The sequence below is a fragment of the Telopea speciosissima genome, chromosome 1 (genome assembly GCF_018873765.1).
Source record: "Telopea speciosissima isolate NSW1024214 ecotype Mountain lineage chromosome 1, Tspe_v1, whole genome shotgun sequence".
Classification (NCBI taxonomy): Eukaryota; Viridiplantae; Streptophyta; class Magnoliopsida; order Proteales; family Proteaceae; genus Telopea; species Telopea speciosissima.
This window is the reverse complement of record NC_057916.1, coordinates 36,377,612-36,397,860: the sequence shown is the minus strand read 5'-3', so window position 1 is coordinate 36,397,860 and position 20,249 is coordinate 36,377,612. Positions and strand designations below refer to the sequence as shown.

The following is a 20,249-nucleotide window of genomic DNA, read 5'->3' as shown; positions in this document are numbered from 1 at the left end:
AATCACAACAGAATTGCTAGGCATTTAACTTAAATTATTTAATTGAAGATCTTCTCCTGACGTACGAGCCCTAACCCACAAATCTGGTACTTAAAAATGGTGGGAGAGAGATTCTCTCTCTCTCTCTCTCTCTCAAATAACCAAATCACTAAGCCTACCAATCTTGTAGATGGAACCTTTGGGTATGCGACACCATGCTAAGCCTCTTTGGAACCAGAAATTTCAAGAATTTTGGCCATTAACAATATAAAACTTTGAGGTAAGGTATAAATAGAGATGAAGTACAACGAATCAGAACATTAAAATACTCAAAATACACAACGAATCTTCGGCACTATGGTATACCAGAATTTAGAACCAAACTTTAGTAAATTCAGATCATGACATGAAATTTACAAGGTCTACAACCAGCTACTAGATTACAATGAACCACAGTAATAGAATTCTTAATCTGAATAACAGATGATGGTACTCTGGATCACCACGCTTACAGAAAAAATCTATAACTCAATACTACCATGAGAAACATCCCATATTTCCAGAAATAGTTCAGGTTTAATGTTGAGATTATGTGCCAATGTCTTGTTTATATCATGTCATACAAGATTCACAACTCTATTCTGGCATCATTATGAACTGTTGAGAAAATATGCCAATGCCTTGTCGGTATCATTATCATACATGGCCAAGGCTTCAGCAACACTGTTTGAGGAGAAACCCATTTCACGCAGCAGATTGTAAGCATTAACAAATTCACGAACCTGAAAACAATTCACATAATTTAGTCAAACAAAATCCGACAAACACACAGTCGTTTAGTGAAATTGCAAAAGGTGTGCTGTGTAGATACAGGTCATCTGAATGTGCTCAGTGGGTGATGAAGCCTCCAAACTTGGGTTCACCCAAGTATGACTTTTGGCTGGTGCATGGGGTAATGAGTGAAAACGAGGTTATTTTGCACACCAAAACATGATCAATATATGGAGCAATAGGAATTGAGATATGACTCTAATGATACATAGGTAAACAAATTGAAAAGATAATAACCGTTGTAGTGTTCTGCACCATAAAAAGGAAACCTGTGTTATGCTCTAAGGATAAAATCTACTTACTCACTCATATTAAATGATTGGAGGGGAATTTGGGAGACTGGATATTCTATTTTAACGCTTTACTCAAAACTCAGACTGAGCAAGAGGTAGAGGGAAAAAAGGGTAAAGTGGCCCAAATCCCATCTTTCTCTGTCTTTGCTCTTGGGCCCTAGAAAAATGAATCACTATCCCCCCTCCCCCAAGAAAAAAGTCATGATATCACAATCCAACAGGAAATATGCCAGCTTTGAAAGTAGTGTTTGAGCAAAATTCAGGGTCCACAAACTAGAGAGCCAACAAAATTTCGAATATAAAAAGGAATGTACATTGGTATTTTAAGAGACATGAGTTGTGCTGTTGCAATTATCAAGTAGCGGGTTCGAAACATGGAAACAGCCACTCCATGAAGCGGGGGTAAGGCTACGTACATTTGCCCCTCCCAGACCTTGCAGTAGCGGGAGCCTCGTGCACTGAGATGGTCTTTATGAGTCTCCAACCTTGAGACCATCTCAAAGCAAGACTTATGGGAAACTCTTTGAGAGAGAGAGACAAAATGCACATATCATCACCACAAGAAGTTGGGGTCCATGGTCTTCATAAACTAATCCAACATAACGTCCTCATCCATGATTCAATACTACTGTAATACTATATATTAAGGGAAGTTGGGCTCTTGCTTCCACAGGTGAAGCCGAACCCATTTCTAAAGAGAAAGGGTTATACCTCTCTATCTCTCTCTTTATAAACGTAATCAAACTGCAGCAACAACAACAAGAAGTCAGCCTTATCCCAACTAAATGGGGTTGGCTACATGGATCCTTGCCCTCCAATCAGCTCTATTCGAGGTCATACTTCATACAAGGCCTAAGTTATGCATGTCTTTTCTCACCACTTCTCCTAAGGTGATTTTAGGTCTGCCCTTGGCTTTTTTAGTTTCTTCAATCTGAATCAAATCACTCCTCCATACTGGAACATCCAAAGGCCTCCATTGAACATGGCCATGCTACCTCAAACGACTTTCTCATAGCTTATCATGTATCAAGGTTATTCCCAAACAAGCTCTAATATGATCATTCATTTATCCTTCCTAGTTTTGCCACTCATCCATCTCAACATCCTCATCTCCGCTACACTAAGTTTATCTATATGATGATTCTTAACTGCCCAACATACCATACCATACAACATAGCTTGTCATAATGACTGTCCTATAAAATTTTCCTCCAAGTTTTAAAGGAATACGTCAATCATACAATACTCTGGACGCATCTCTCCAGTTCATTCATCCTATTTAATTCTCAATGAAACATCGTCCTCTATATCACCTTCTTTATTTATGATTGAGCCAAGATACCTAAATTAATCACTTTGTGGAATCTCCCTCTCGTCAATTTTCACCACCTCATTATCTGTCCTAGTGTAACCAAAGTTACACACCATATACCTAGTGCCCGCTTGATAACCTTACGGGTGTTTCTGTTCTAATTATGTGCTGAGAAACATTAGAACAGTTTTTTCATTTTCTGTGCTGAGAAACTGTTTTTGACCCGCTTGGTAAAGAAATGTTTCCAGAAGACAATTGGAACACCATTGGTGCTTGATAAAATCTGTTTCTGGGAGCATGTAATGTGATCAATTTTAATAATATTTGTCCTGAATAATGTACTTTAGATAATAAAGGTTAAAATAAACATTGTAATTAAAAGTTTTATGCCAGCTAGGAAGTAGGGCTATTATTTCATGGAGGAGTGCAAAGCAATCACTGATTGCAGCCTCCACTATGCCAGCTATGATGCCATGACATAGACTATTTTAACACATCAACAGTCACAGTAGCTCAAAGGTCAATAAATATATAAGGATGAATGATCAGCAACAGTTCCAACATTAATCACTTCAACTCAGATCAGATATAGAATCTGAATTGAACAAACAGTTAACTCCTTGGATGGGGCTACAATTCTGCTTGGAGATTGTAGGTCAATAGAGTACCCAAAAACCACAATCTAATAATGGTCCAACAGCAAGATGAGAAATCAGGAACAAAAAACCAGAATCCGAAAACATAAACCCAGTTTTTGGGAGAATTTTAATCACAACAAATCAGAGGCTAAGATCAGCCTCAAACCTAGGTCGAAGGACCTGACCAGAGGGCCTTCAGTGTCCCAAAATATCAGGAAAATCTAATGGACAGATCTTCAGTAATTGCAGATTCGATTCTGCTCAGAAAACCCAAAAAACAGGTTACAGCCAGTTTGTGTGATCAGCAATAATCTTCAGAAAAAAATCAAACCTATTCAAGAGGAAACACCAAGGACATACTGTTGCAAGTAATAGTCTTCATATGGTGGGTTAATTTGATTTAGATCCATCTTCCATGGTGATCCAAGCAAGGGGGAAACAAGTTGGTAACATATATGGAGTAAACCCTAGTTTATTTTCATGTTGTTACAAACTTGGGTTACATAGAACAGATATGGCAGCATATAGCACAGAAAGCAGCTAATTGACTACAAAGGTTACATATCCAACACCAACCAAATGCATATCTGTGAGATTACTTCCCTACTCTGATCTCTGAGGTAGAAATCTTTGAACTCTATACTTTTCACACTTCCCTCAGTTCCATTGTCCCCTCCCCTATTTCTGTTTTTGTGCTTGATTAATGAAGACACCAGTTTTGACTATTGAGTGTAATTTGTAAATATAATGAGAGTCTTTATTTTCTGCAAAGCTTTTGAAAAGGTTCAAGTTGATGCTGTCTATTGGACCTTGAGGAACATAAAATTTTTTTGGCTTTCTTTCTTATTAACAATCATTTCTTTTTACAATATTCATGAAATGTCTCAACAAGGGACAGTTATTGATTAAGAACAAACCATCTTACATTACACCACCAGCCCTTCCACTCTACAGTTTAAAATCAATATAAATCTATTCAACTTTCTAAACTTTTAACTGAGAAACCCTATTCATTTTAATTCTACAATTGGCAGATGAGAATTATAGTTTGGCACACCCCCCCCCCCCCTTCCCTTGCTGCCCTACACCTGAGCACACAACCCCCCTTGCTGCCCAACACCTGAGCACACACCCCCCCTTGCTGCCCTACAACTGAGCATACACCCCCCCTTGCTGCCCAATACCTGAGCACACACACCCCCCCTTGCTGCCCTACACCTGAGCACACACACACCCCTTGCTGCCCAATACCTGAGCATACACCCCCCTTTTGCTGCCCAATACCTGAGCACACACCCCCCCCCTTTGCTGCCCTACACCTGAGCACTATAATACTGTACAATGATTAGTAGTGAAAAGAAAGGCAAGAGTACAATGATAAGAAGTAGTGAAAAGAAAAGAGTACAAAAAGAATGTGAAATGATCATGGGCACTTGGGACAAGATACCTATCTTAAGCTGTTAACATTTAAAAAGTATATCAGGTGAGCAAAACAGTACAGAACCCACATGCCAAATTTACAAACAAACACTCCCCCCCCCCCCCAGGAGAGAGAAAGAAAAAGAAAAAAAAATCCACAAAAAATCCATGAAACAGGGGAAGATATGTTATTAGTATCTCCTCCCCTACAAAGCAACAGATGTTAATTAGGAAATCAAGATAGAGTAGTGGGAAATAACAACGGCCACACTTACCCTTAATAAGGAAAAGGAGAAGGAAAGGAGAATAAGAGGAAGGAATGGTCCTACTTTGGTTACCTTCACACACAGGACACAGCCTGTTAAAGGGAAGGGAATAATGAATAGGAGGTGGTCACAACTCACATGGAATGAAAGCCCCTCTGACACCCAACACATGTCATGCCTGCCATATGCACATGCTGTCTGTTCCCCCCCCCCCACCATGACATATACTCACTCACTCCATCCTTTAATTTTCTCTCTCTTCTAATCACTCTCCTCTATCCATCCGTCCATCCATCCATCCTTGAACCCTCACTGTCTTTTAAAAAAAATCTCACAGCATCTCACAAGTCACAAATTACAATTCACAACTCACAAACCCCTCTTTTTTTTTCTTCCATTCTTAAAATTGAAGATATGGAAAATTTGGGCTACCAGCATCTTGTTGATTGAAACAAACAAGACATAAGTAATTATTAATGCATTTTAATAAACAAACAAACAAACAAACAGAGAATCTATATATCTCAGCCAAAGGACTCAGAGGGAGAAAGGGAGGTTACAACTTAAAGAAAGTTGAATGAAGAGGAAATCTTACTTGTTGGGTCTTGTGTAGTCACACAGACATTTTCACAAACCCTTATTGTAAGCATTCAAATCTCCAATTCTTCTCTTTACCTACCTTAATTTTAATCTTCAAAATTAAGTCCCTTTTGTTTCTACAAGTAAAATCTGGATTTTCTGTTTTAGAAAATTGAGTGGAATCTCCCCTCCCCCTCCCTCATGATCTTCTCTTCTTTTTTTCTCTTTCTTATCCTCCCTCTATATTCTAACCCTGAATTTGTAAATGAAAGTTGTTGGGAAGGGTATATATATTCTTAAGGAAAGATACTACTACAACCTCCAATATGGAACCTCCACCTACAGTGCAATTTGAGGAAAGACAATTCCTCTTTAAGAGCACGACACTACTACAACCTCCAATGTGGAGCACACAGCCCTCAAATATTAATGCTCAAACGCCACTAGCAACAACACAACCCAGAAAATTTGGCAACTTCCCAATTAACTTTAAGAAAGTGATAGACCTCACCTAAGGCAGGATGCCTTCACAATTCAAGCCAGACTATAGCCTAAGCAGATTTTGATATTATAACCCAGACCTCGATAACCCAGGATAACAGCAACTATAACAGCAGCAACTGGGGGCTTCAAGGGGAGCTTCAGTAGATGAAAACAACAAGTTTAATGAAGCTCGGATGATCTCAGATGTGCCCAGAAAATAAAAATCAGAAAGGGGAGTAATCACAAAAGAAAGAGAGAGACCAATTATTCAAGGGAAGTTGGCTCTACAGCCATTAAACGGAGCATCCATGGAAGTTGGCTCTACAGCCATAAAACAAACAAACAAAAATTGCTAACATGGAGGCTCTATATTCTTATCCTCCCTCTATATTCTAACCGATAGCCTATTTTCCCCTTTCTTTGTTGCTGCCATAGGTTTTGAAATAGTGCTATACTGCTGTTGGATTAAACAAATTTAAAGAAGAAAAAAACGAAGTATACCTGCGGTGAAGATGTTGTATCCCCAATGCAGCGACCTTCAGAGCTTGTGAACAGGGTATGTTCAAGCTTCCAAAAAAACCCAGATCCAATCATTAACAAAGCCAGAGAGAGCGAGAGAGAAAGATAGAGAGAGCGAAAGAGCGAGAGAGAAAGACAGAGACAGCGAGAGAGCGAGAGAGAAAGACAGAGAGAGCGAGAGAGAAAGATCGAGAGAGCGAGAGAGAAAGTCAGAAGAGATAGAGAGTACCTGAGAGAGCGAGATCTACCAAGCTTGCCGCCGTTAGGGTTTTCTTCTCAGAAAACCTGTGAAGAGGACAACCTTGTGAGAGCTGGATAAGTGCTTAGGTATGGATTTCAATTTTATCGGGAACAAGTTTGCATTTTTGTGCTGAGAAACGACAAAACATGTTGGACATGTTCTGTCAAAAGTCTTCTAGGGAGCATAAATTTTGATTTTTGTTTCCAAAAACAGCCACAAAAAACACTTCGTTATCAAGCGGTTTTTGGGTGTTTTTCCGTTTCTCAAAATGGAAAAACACCAGAAACTATTTCTCGTAAGGTTATCAAGCGGGCTCTTAGTCTTCGTTCTACTTATCTTAAAACCTTTTGATTCTAAGGTTGATCTCCATAACTCTAACTTGGTGTTAATCCCTACTTTTGTCTCATCCACCAAGCCAATATTATCAGCAAAAAGGATACACCAAGGAACCTCATCTTGAAGTCAATGATAAAACATATATGGCAAGATGATGACCAACCTTGTGACTTGAATAGAGGATTGATAATTACTTAAGGGGCGCTGTTCTCTGTGCCGCAGCGCAGGCTGCGCCCAGGCACATGGGGATGGGTGCAATGACCACCATGCCCTCCTGCACAGGCTGCCCATGTGCCTTGGCGCAGCCTACGCTGTGGCACAGAGAACATTCTCCCATTACTTAAATAGAATTTTACAATCTGCAAATACATGTATCAATAGCCAAGGTAGGAATTCTCCCTAACAAATCATAATCCAATATGAAATTGAAAGCTTTCACTTCAACCAAAAAATATATAGAAAAACTCAACACATGGTTATCCAAATGATTCCTTATGACAATGCCAACAAATAGCTTCAATATTTCAAGAAGGTCATTGTACAGAAATGGCTTCTAAAGAACCCAATGATAGATGGTTAATGACTTGACCAGATGAAATTGAAAGCTTTCACTTCAACCAAAAAAATATATACACATCATTATCCAAATGATTCCTTATGACAATACCAACAAATAGCTTCAATATTTCAGGAAGGGCATTGTATAGAAACAGCTTCTATAGAACCCAATAATAGATGGTTCATGACTTGACCAGTCATCCCTTAGAGCATGAATCATTACTAGAAGTATTAGATTAATTTCCCTGACCAGCAATTTTTTTTTGCATAGCATCCTTCCAGGCTTCCAGTCCTACTTTTAAGAAACAGTCGTTTCGTTAACATGGATTCGATCAGTATTGTGGGCCTTCTTCCTCCATACGGCATTGCACCATCAGGCTTTCGCCCATTGCAAAAAATTCCCCACTGCTGCCTCCCGTAGGAGTCTATGCTGTGTCTTAGTCCCAGTGTGGCTGATCATCCTCCCGAATACTAGGTCGGGACTGACGGGACAAAAAACAGTAGCTTCTGCCTTGACGGGGCGGTGCTCTAACCGATTGAACTAGAATTCCAAGGATTGGGTAATGCAGTCCTAGGTTTGAATAGTCAAACTAGGAGCCAAATAACCAGGATCTGACCTGAACAATAATTCGGCTAGGTCAAAATAGGTGATTTTGATCAAATTAGGGTTAGGATTTGATGGTAGGGTTAAGGTAAGTTGATGTAGGGAAGTCTTCCAGTGAAGGTCTCGTTAAGTTTTATCAAGTCTAGGACTGGTAAACAGAATCGGCAACAAGTTTTATTGTTAGGGTTGGGGTTTTGGGAAAGATGGTTGAGTGGAGTTTCTAGGGTTAGAGTTGCCAGTTAGGGTTGCAACTTGGATCGAGTTCCCTATAGAGGGAGACGAGTACTCGATCCAAATATGGATGATTTCCTACGGTTTGAATGGGCTGGGCAGTGAATGGATTGTGGATGAAGGTTTAGAGATGGAAGGGAATCTAGGGTATGGTTGTCTATAGGATTAGAAAAAGAATGGCTAGGGTTAAGGATGATTGGGCAACAACTTGTTCGATTGAAGTTCCTTCAAGAAAAACCAGAACTTGAATGTAGCGGCAATGGAAAACAAAGAGAGCTTGAACAAACCACCCGGGCTTCACACCAGAAGGTGTCGATTGTATCAAACACCAATCCCACCAGCCTTGATTGAACACAAGACCAAAATCTTCAACGCAGAAGAAGAGCAGCAAAAAGCTTTTCATTAATTAAAATTTGTGTCCAATGCTTTGCCCCCTTACAACATTATATAAAAGGCTCAAAAATAGACTCCTACACTAAAAAGGAAAAGCCTAACTCAATCCTTAATCTATTAGGTAACCTAAACTAACTAGGGACTGAAATACTGAAAGAAAAAGACTCAAAACATAGCTGGACTTATAAAGTCCTAATCTAGCCCAACTTAAAAAACAATTAAATAGTCATATGATCACTTAGGTCCCGTTTGTTTGACGGATAAAAAGGGGTGGGAAACTTGTGAGGGTGGGTCCCACATGTTGTGGGTTGGGTTGAGAAGAAAAGGAAATAATGGAATATGCATTTGTAGTGGGATGGGATTTAGTGGGAGAGAGGAAATGGACATGGGGTGGGATTCCATGGGAAAGAAAGGAAATAGGAAGAGGAGAGAGATAGACTCAAAAGTAACTTTTCTATGAATAGTGCCAAAGTCCTACCAATTTGGTAAAACTTTGAAAGGGATTGGGGTGGGAAAAAGAGGGGTGCCACCTCACCAGACAAAAATAAATGCATTTAATGAGCTTGTCTGGAAGTTTCCCACCCCATCTAACCAGACAGTCACATTTGTGGTAATTTGTGGGAAACAAGCAAAAGTTTCCCACCCCTTTTTACCTTTTCCACTTTTCTCTGTCAAACAAACAAGGCCTTAAGTGATCACATGACCACTAACCAAATAAAAAAATAAATATCTACTAACTAATCCCGTATGTAACCTTATTAGCCATAGTCTAGGTCCATAAAAGTGGCCTATTACATTGAAAACCCTTGGGATCAAAGGCTCAACATGTATATAACCCAACCCTAGACCTATTCCTAATAAAACAAACCTATTTTGGCGATGAATCTGCACCACTGGGGGTGTACAACATACATATTCTTATGATTTTATTCAAACCAGTTCTATTTATAATTGCAGTCTTGTAACAGAGACACGAGTGATATATTGATATCCACATAGATATGGACTTTAGTGAGAGTGACACCAATTACTAGTAATCCTTGGGTTATTGCCCAATCGATTAGAGCAATTATGATGTGGACATCAATCCGGAGCAAGTGTTCGGATCTATTAAGACATAGCCCTAAGGCACTCAACAGAACCTTTTAATCTTGTAAAACCCTTTCTCGGTGGTGCCAAGTGGAAGGGCCGTCGCTTAACGGATAAAAGTTACTCTAGGGATAACAGGCTGATCTTCCCCAATAGTACACATCGACGGGAAGGTTTGGCACCTCAATGGCTCTTCGTCACCTAGGGCTGCAGTATGCTCCAAAGGTTAGGCTGTTCGCCCATTAAAGTGGTACATGAGCTGAGTTCAGAACGTCATGAGACAGTTTGCTCCATATCCGGTGTGGGTGTTAAAGCATTGAAAAGACCGTTCCTGAGTAGAGAGAAGACCCATTCCAATATATCCAAAAATGGCCATCCTTTTTTCTGACTTAGTGACTATCAGATCCATTTTTGGGATCCCAATGAACGAAGAAAGAACAAGTAACAATCAGTTCTCCATTAAGTTTTCAACTCCCCCACCCCCCCCCCAAAAAAAAAAAAAAAGACTCTCTACATGACATGGTTATTCAGTTCTGTTGCATGGGCATCCAAAGATTACCCTTTTGTTCACCAAAGCATTTAGCAGAAGCATGAACACAGTCAATCTCCATGTGTGACATGGTTACTATGTTCTGTTGCTTGAGCTACCAAAATGTACCCTCTTACTCACCAAAGAAATAGGGGCTGAAGCATGAATTCAAACACTCTGCTAATCCAACCACCGGAACAGTTACCCTTAATATCCTTCTTTCCCCCCCACCCTAACAGTTACCCTTAACAACCTTCTTTCCCCCCCCCCCCTTCTCTTGGCCTCTCATCTTTAATCACATACAGCCATGATAATATTAAGAAGTATTATGTAAGGTTATTTATTTTCATCATTATCTATTTTCTTTAAATCTTTGAGATTTCTAATTTCTAACTTACATTGATATGCATATATTTTAAGTATATTATTTATTTCACAGCTGTTGTTTATTAATTTGCTTATTATGCATTCTCATGATGCTCACCACTACAGTTTGAATGCCTCAGATCATGCCTGAAGCATCTGAGCAGACACACACAGTGTTGGCCTTCCAAAAACCAATAACTTCTGTTACTTGATCAGTTATTTCTTATTAGAGGTACTAGACACCAAATTTCATCACCAAAAGAAAAAGGATATCAAATATTCAATAAGGGAATTATCCAGTGCTGGTCCCATCCATGCGGAGTAGTGGGAGAAGGTGAGTTTGGAGGCGGTCCTAACCTTCAGCATTTTTTTTTGGGTACACAAAGGGGCCACTCTCAACACTCAAACCTGGGCATTTGCCCTGGCAGCCCAAACCTTTTACCATTGCTCCAAGCAATGGCCCCTATATCAAGTTTTCAGTAGATTACTTTATTCATAAAAAGAAATTATGCCAATCGATAGACACAACCCCACCAAGACCTTCCATCCAAGGTGGGAAGAGAATGCTGGACATGTGCAAACAGTCAAATAGCCAGACCCCTTTGGAAGGTTAAGAAATAGGAGGGAAAAGGAAACTACAATTACCATAAGATTGAATACCAAACGTTCAAGGCTCATCAAATCCATGTTAAAACCACCTTTGTGTGAATGGTGAAGAAAGGATTTTATGCAAGTAAAAAAGTAAACTGCTATCTCATAATCACTCAAGAGTTGTCCTCTTGAAGTCGTAAGAGCATTTTAAGAAAGTCAGATGAGTACCTTAGTTTGATTATCTCCATAGTTCGCAACTGCAATCGGTACAGCTTCTCGACTGAGTCCTGATGCAATGTATTTGCTCACAACCGGATCTATGGCAGAAGAGCCCTTTTGGGGATGGGGAAGAAAAACAAAAAAAAAAAAGACAGCATTATGTCCAGTTCCCATTTAGACATTAGCAGAAACCACACAAAGTGATCCTACTTAAAGAAATCATTAGTTTTACATCCACATGAAAGCATTTCAGTAAAAATTCAACAAAAAATAGCCTGACAAATATTTATGTGGCCCCAGGTATAGTTTTGGTTGAGGGGAAGTAACTTCTATTACACATACAGCTGTCATGGCAAACCATCAAAAACAAGATGACACTCTTTCCACTTAATAAGGGGCCAAAAGGTTGTCTTAAGGCTTTTGACTTGTAGCATTCTGAATGCAAGGGACTTCCATACAATCTATTGTATGGCCACCCAGCATCTTACTAGCCCCTACACGCATTAGCATTACCTAGCAGCATCCAGAATCCAAAAAGTGCACCATGGTTTGAAAAACAACATAAAACTACCTCTTTATAAAAGTTCGATTTCTAAGAGATATCCAGAGGGCATCAGATTTAATGTTCTCTGTTATAGAAAAATACAGTAAAATCGTTTTCTAGGTAAGTCGAGAGATAGTAGACCTATCCTATCTCAACCATGAGGATGGATTTCATGCCAATCCAAACGTCCATGAGATATGATTCTCTAAAAATTGTCACACGCTCAGCTCCCTCAACAAGTCCACCATGTATTGAATTTCTTCCTTGCCAATACCAGCTATTGAAGTTTGAAAATTTCATTTAAAGATTTAAAAGAGGTGAATTATTATTGTCACAAGGTTCTATTATTTTTCCAAACGTCACAAGGCATGTATTCATCCACGTGGACAGATGGTGTGTCCATTCCGACTGTTGGATAGCGAGGATAGCCACATGTCAAAATTCAGAGTCTATTTTAATCAAATACCCCCATGTATTGGCATGCATCCCACACTCCCATGCATGTCCATGCATGTTTACAAGTACTCTAGATAATGCTGTGCACTCTCCCAATTCTGAGTGGGAACAAAAGGTTTAGATTAAAAAAAAATTGTAAAAAATAGATGGTTCGGATTTGTCTTGTAATTTCTGGAAACATATCACATTCCTTTGTTACATGAATAACTACCCTTTAAAAAAGGAAAAAAAAAATAGAAGGGCCTCTTGCAATACTTCAGATAATGATCATAAACATCATAACCAACAAGGAAGCCCATTTTGGGCCTCCAACTAAGATGCCACATGAACAATTCTAACATCCTAGATCACCATATTTGGTAGCTGACTAGACTAGCAAACTAGTCCCTACCTTCTCAACTCCTGCAATTGCTCTGCATCCTAGGCACCAAGGATCAGACTCCTCTAACCCAGTATATTAAGTGATGAACCCTTTTGTTGTTCTTTAGCATTTTTTTTTCTTTTTTCCCTCCCCAGCCCTTTAAGCTCTAGAAATAAATGAGAGGGTTAAGAGGCATAGGCCGGTTTGCAAATGGAGCTACTGAGGTAGACTGGCTGCTAAAAGAGAGTTTAATAGCCTTTAAGCCCATTTAACACCATCCAAGCCCTCATCCACCAGTAAAACATTAATAACAAAGAACAAAATAAAACAACATTGGGCATTCCTCAGTAACCCCATCCCCCCCCCCCCCCAAAAAAAAAAAAAAAAAAGATTGCCGATTTGGCCATATGAGAAAGTATACTACTCAGTAGTCAGCAGACATGAAAGAGATTGCTGATTTGGCAAGGAACAGAGGTCACCATTAATAAGTGCCACACAGGAAACATGTAAGAGAAAGCTAATTTGGCGAGGAACAACAGTCACAGTTAATCAGTAAAGCAGCCTGCCTTAACTCTATGGGGCTTGTTCTGGAAAACTTTTTCAATGCCAAAGGAAAAAAGAAGTTGGGATTGAACCTGACCTCAATGTATGTTAGGATCAGGTAAAGGTATTCATCAGCTTGTAATCGCAACTTTTTCTTTCAATATATAAAAATCGTTTGTACTAGTACATATTTTGCCAGTTGTACTTTCACCAAGATGCATGAATCTTTTCGGATTTTAGATTTGCTGTTCAAAAATCTCAACCAGGACCAAATGCATTTAGGATTGGTCAGCACACATAATGCATTGTCAAAACCCAACCTGGATTTAACCCAATCCAAACAGGTTTCAATCAAAGCCCATAAAATTGTGCTGAATTGTGGGTGGGCATTTTCAAAATACAACCTGGATTTAACCCAATACAAACAGTTTTCAATCAATGCACATAATACAAAGTTGCACCTTACACTGTGGAGACTACATATATACACCTAAGAGAGAGGGGGGGGGGGGTGGGGAGGACTCAGCTCTCTCCCATCCCTCTTCCTTTTGTGACATCTTCACCATCAACAAAGGGAAAGGTGAATCCTTCATAAAGTGAGGTGGAAAGAAAAAGTAATGCTGCTTTTGGAACCGCTCTTCTTCTTGGATCCTAGTCATTTTTGCTCGTCTAGTTGTTGCATTAAACTGGAACTTGGTTTTTCCCTCCTTCGATCTCTTTTGATCTGTTTAGGTTGTCGATCAAAGAGTGGTGAGGAGAGGAAGGCAGGAAGAAGGTCAGTTACGGACGTACAGGTTCCATATTCATCAAGCTAGACCATAATTGTTTAGAACTATTGAAAACCACCATGGATCACAGCCTCTCACAAGATCTAGTTAAGATACAACAAGTAAAGACACACATAATGTAGTTGTTGGTGGTGAATAAACCCATCATAGTATAGCTAATCCATCTATAAATGCACCTCAAGATATAATGAGTCTTTTTCTATATTAGAAAATAAAAACAGCGAGGAAATATTGTACCAAAGACGGAGATGACTCCACAGGTTTAGACGAGATGTGTTCCATCACAAGTCTGCTCCAATTAGGATTCTCCTTCTCTGCTTCGGCAAGTACTCGTTTTTCGAGGTCAAAGTCAAACTGAAATGTGCTCCGGGGGACATCTCGGACTTGGGACAACTGGGGCTGCGGGTGCATTATGACATGCAAACAGAATCCAATAAATAATCATGCGTACCATTCAAAACAAAGAAAGAACCACAAACATTTACCAAAAAGCAAAAAGTAATGATCATATCCAAAAAAACCATGAAAAATAATCAAGTGGAAAGTCCATAGTTTTAAATGCTAAAATTCCACTCTGCTCATAATCCCTCTTCCATATGAATGGAAGACTCAAGGACACAGGTGATTTGTTTTCCTTGAAACATGGGAGGTAGAGTATCCTGAGTATTAACTTATGCTTATACAGTTATACCACTTGTTTCTATCTATTAAAGGAGAAAAAGAAACGCAAAGCAAAGAAATGACCAATAGTGTACATGGAAGCACTCACCGGGGCAGTTATTCGGAACTCGGGTTTTATTTGAACCCTAATGCCAAATCCAGCTGTAGAGCAAAACAGATCAAGAATTTAGTGAAACTCCATGACATGAGACCATAAATGATGACCAATATATGAATATTAGGGTTCCGCAGTGGTTGAAATTCCTTCGTTTTGAATTTAGTTTTAAGAAATAAAAAAAAAAAAAAACAGAAAGGTAATTGAATAATCTTCTGAGAGAAATTATGCATCGAAGACAAGATAACTACGAAAAGAAGGCTGTTCAACTTACACGAAGAAGATGAGGGTGCAGAGGACTGGTGAAAAGAAGAACCTCGGGCTGTGGGAGGGATAACGTTATGGCCGGACTGACCAAGTCTGGGATAGAGAGGAGACGATCCATATTGCGGATGGCTAGTTGAAGTGCTTGTGTTTGATGATGATGTTGATGTTGTCCTGTACATTTGAACGTGTGAATCGTATGCTGAAACTCCTCTGTTCTTGTAATCGCTATCCATAATTGGAACTCAGATCGTAATTAGTAGGTATCACATAAACAGAGACCACAAACTTCCAGAGGAGAAACTAAGAAACGGAGGAAAGAACTCAGAAAAGGAGAGATCAGATCGACACGGATACCTGTGGAGCTTCGACGAAAGAATTCTGGTTAAGCAACCGATGTCACGTCACTCCTCGAGTCGTCGTCGAAATACAGGAAGACCAGTATGGATTAAAAACCCCGAATCGGTTCTAATAGGTCCGGCCGATTACCGAATCAGTGAGAAATCCGTCAAAACTGATCAAAATAGGAAAAATATCACCTCAATTTGCTTGCCCATCAATTTCCTCAATTCCCTCCAATAGAGAGGTAGACCTCACCCGGGCAGTGTGTTCGAGCAAAGGATAGAGTGATCATTTCCACCATCCTATTAGATAGAATTGAGGAAATTGAGGGGCAGACAAATAGAGGGGATAAAGATCCGACCAAAATATGTCCTAACCCTAGATTTTGGAAGGGGATCAAGCTTGGCCGATTTGGCTTATCCGTTTCTGATTATTTTTCAGTCCTTGATCTGGAACAACTGTTTTTCTTTGTTTTTTGTGGTTCTATCCAATAGATTGCTCTCTTATTGGAATATTTTGGCACCATATTCCCAAGCATTGACATTAGTACCCTTTAGTTACCAAAAAAAGATAAGGAGAAAGAACGCTAATTGGTGTTGTGTGTGCATCGGCATGTACCTACGCCCAGACACAACCCAGCGCGAAAAGATTGATGTACCCCAGACACAGCCCAATGCGAAAAGATCAATGCACCCCTGGACCTTTCCACTTTTTCAGGGGGGTGCGCTAGTCTTTTCATGCTGGGGTGTGTATGGGCATAGATACACGCCACACCCAGCGACCAGTTAGCATTCCTCTTCCCAAAAAGATATTAGTACCCTTTTCATCTAAACCAGTCAGATCAATCAAATTTGATCAATTCAACCTGAACCAAATCGAACTTTTGTTTTGATTGGGTTTATTACTAGCCCAAAATCAGTTCAACCAAACAAAAACTAGACCAAAATGACTAATTACACCCGTACTTTCACCAAGGAAAACTAAAAAAACTAAAAAATCCCCAGGCTTATCCATCCTTTCCCTTCAATTGTACGTTTGTTTTCTTTTCAAATATCTATCATTTTCTATCTTATTAGAAGAAACTACTCAATCATCCATTTTTCCAAAGTGCTACCTCCCTATGTATATCTCTATCCTTTCTCATTTGAAGTGACATATTCTACCCCTATTGTAGGAAAGAGAGACATAGGAAAGTATTAGTGTACATTATGTAGTCGAACAAGGAACTCAATCTTAATAAAAAAAATTAGAATAGGTCTCCCAATTTAATTTGCTTACAGGCATTTTATATAACTGGAAGTCCTCAAAAAGAGATTTTATTATTAAAAAAGTGCATTATTTATTTATTTATTTTTAGCTATCTTACATAGAAAAATAAAAATAAAGAGATGCAAAATAAAGCTTTATTAGTATAATAAAAGCAATCAAACAAAATCAAAATGCAAAAATGAAAGTAGTCAAAAAGTAAAGTAATTAAAACTACAAGTTTATCTCATCTAAGTTAACCGGATCTTTCTATTCTCCCGGTCTCTAAGTTTAGGCATTTCAAGAATATGATTTACAACACGCAAATCTTTCTTATCAAATTTTATTGCCAAATGGGCTTTTAGTTCCGCAATACCATCTTTACCAATACATACAACTAGGATGCCATCAACATACAATAGTAAGATAATGAAACCACCATTTCCATGATTCTGAATGTAGGCACAATGGTCTACTTCACATCCTTTGAACCTCAATCTCGCAATGAAATAATCAAATTTCTTGTACCAGCATCTCAACACCTTCTTCAATCCCAAAAGTAATTTGTTTAACCAACAAACCAAATCCTTCTTGTTTTCTTCAACAAAACTTTCAAATTGAATTATACAAATTTCTTCATCGAGATTCTCATACAAAAAGATAATTTTAACATCCAACTGATCATGCTTTAAAACAAGCACAACTGTTATAATTAACACATGAATAGTTGTCGAACAAGCAATTGGAGAACAGATTTTGAAAATGCAATGTCCCTTTCACATTGTTCCAATGACTCCCCTAAGCTAGGTTTTTTGGGTTTGTTTTGTGTGTGATTGAGCTAGTAATGCGTCAGTCTCAGTAGAATTACTATGTTGATTCTTCCGAAGAGAGGTGTAAGCACATGGTGGGTTGAAATCAATTCGATCAGGTTCATCAAATTCCGAGGACCGGGTTGATTATCTTGAGTTTTAAATTCGTTGTTCATCTTGGCTGCCTCGTCCAAGTCACCATCTTCTTCTCTGCTGTTGCTTCATCCATCGGAATTGGAGATGGCTAGAGAAACAAAAATCGTTCCTTGAGTTTAGGTGAGGCACTTGGACTCTGATCCTCTACTGTCGAGCTGTCCAGCAGTACCCTACTGCCAAGACACAGCAAAGTGGGGAATGTCCACTCTACCCCTACCTGAGTGCCTTGCTCGAGTGGGGGTAAGGCGATCATTTATCGGCTTGCTGTGTCTTGGTAGTAGGGTCCTACCAGGCAACTGGGCAATAGAGGATCCAAATTGCTTCTAAATGGCCTTAGGTAGACTGGCTATATTATTTGAATACACACTTGAGCTGGTTTTTCCAACGATTCAAGTTTGTGGCCCATTCCAATATTTTGTAGGGTTTATAAATGGGCCGGCCTTGTTGATTTGAATGCTTAACCTGCTGTGAGCCAGTCTCGGGCTTGTGTTCAGGTATGTGGCCTGGGTTGGACAAAAAATTTTTTGCCATGTTCATAAGTGGGCCATTCTTGGGCTTGACTTCATAAGCTTTCAATTCCATAAATTGGTTTAGATTCCAAAGTGGGCCAGGCTGCATGGATTATGCGCCCTGACATAGGAAAGGAGAAATGACTGCCCCACCTCTTGTGAAATAAAAAATCTCGCTTGTTGGATGCTCATGTGCACGCTTTCATTGGCCCCCGTATTGATGCAGGGGCCACGCAGCGTAGCAGCGATCCCCCTCCCAGCTCCCATTTTTATTTGGCCAGTTTTGGCTTTCTAATCAAGCATTGTGGGTATTGTAACTGAAAGAAAGGAAGCCATGATTTACAAAGTCTTAGGTTGTGTTTGATATGCATTCTAAGTCGATTTTGTATCTTGAGATGATAAAAAGGCAGTCTTAAAGATTAAAGTCTAGTAAAATTTCATGAATACACACCAAGAATGCATACCAAACACACCTTAATATCAACCTAAACTACTTCAAAGTTCGAATTGGGCTGGATTCTGATTAAGGATCTAACCCAGCTTGAGTTTGTGAGCAAGTCGATGGGCAGGCATTTGTGTTTCTTTGTCTTGGAACCAGGCCAGGCTTAGAACTGACACTGTAGACCTATCTTAAGCCTGGGTCAAGCTTAGTCCCCAACTTAATCATGTATGACACTATGACTATGCCTATTCCAAAATTAGCTCAATTATTATAGTCCTCGTCATATGGTTCACCATGTATTGATTTTTCACATTTGATTCACTTCTTAAAAATTAACCTTTTAACCATTTTTGCTATGTTGGAGGTTGATGTAGCTATTCCTTGTATTAAGTAAATCAGTCATGCTTTGGATTGACAGGAAAAATCAGCTCGTCATCTTGAAATCATTTTCCAAATTTTTATATGATCATGTGACAAAATGTATTTGAATTGCAATTAATCAGGAAACACGAATAGATGATGATGTGAAAAAACATAGGATCCAATATCTTTTCACCTATGGTGAAGAGAGAATCTTTTCATCAATCGCATCTGACTTTCTGTGTTGATTGGAAAAATGTATTTCGGACCATGAACAATAGGGGTGAGAGTTAATGCTAAACCTAGATCCAATTATAACGTCCATCATCAATGGTGAAAGAATACCAATACGTATCAACCATACTAGACGATTTTTGTATCAAATCGACCAATTCGTATCAGTCATGTATAGGATTGCAATAGGGTCGGGTTGGGCCGGGCTTTATAAAACCCTAACCCAACCCTAAGTCCCCTTAACTGGGCCCAGGCCCGATCCGACCCTAACTTAGGGCCTGAAAAATCCAACCCAGATCCACCCTCAGGGTCGAGCCGGGCTGACCCTGATTGGCCCTGATCATGGGGAGGGGGAAAGAAATGCATGGACTGGAATGGGCCGGGGAGAAAATTATCGATTTTACTTAAAATAACACTATAATAAAATGTATTATATCACTTATTATCTTCATATATAATATATTATATAATAAAATGTAGGTAAAGTTTAAAGTTTGGTCAGGCTGGGTCGGGTCAGGCTTAGCCCAAGACCTCAACCCTGACCCGACCCGACCCTAACACAGGGCCAGAAATTTTCAACCTTGACCCGTCCTCAGGGCCACATATCTCAACCCAAGCCCTGCTCAGACTCAAGGCGGGTTCGGATCGACAGGGCCAAACTTCCACCCCTAGTCATGTATCGATATAGGTCACAACCAAAAACTTGAACAATGAACATCAATTGGACTGTGACAATGGTGGATATAGGGATTGGTTAAAATAAACCATATGGTCCTACGAATCCATGCCAACCCATTTAAGTCGCTTGGTTAGGTCTATCAACCATATTAGAAATTTTTTGGTAGGAAATGATGGAAATGCATGTGCATTGAAGCAGTTGCCCTTTGAAATCTGATGGGGAAACACATGGTTTCTACTTCCGCAAATAAAAATGAGCATAGGGAA

At 39.4% G+C, this 20,249-nt stretch overlaps 1 protein-coding gene across 2 annotated transcripts; it reads right to left on the bottom strand.

Moving 5' to 3' along the window:
* Positions 1-355: 355 nt before the first annotated feature.
* Positions 356-15,658, bottom strand: LOC122670074. Of its 2 annotated transcripts, XM_043867043.1 has the most exons (6): positions 15,565-15,658; positions 15,218-15,479; positions 14,938-14,990; positions 14,406-14,567; positions 11,486-11,590; positions 356-761 (listed from the first exon to the last, which is right to left on the bottom strand). In XM_043867043.1, the coding sequence occupies exons 2-6, from the start codon at positions 15,441-15,443 to the stop codon at positions 630-632; spliced, it is 678 nt and encodes a 225-aa protein (XP_043722978.1). In that variant the 5' UTR covers positions 15,444-15,479; positions 15,565-15,658; the 3' UTR covers positions 356-629. The 2 variants fall into 2 exon arrangements, with proteins under 2 accessions (XP_043722978.1, XP_043722970.1); XM_043867035.1 differs by having other exon boundaries at positions 15,218-15,605.
* Positions 15,659-20,249: the final 4,591 nt, after the last annotated feature.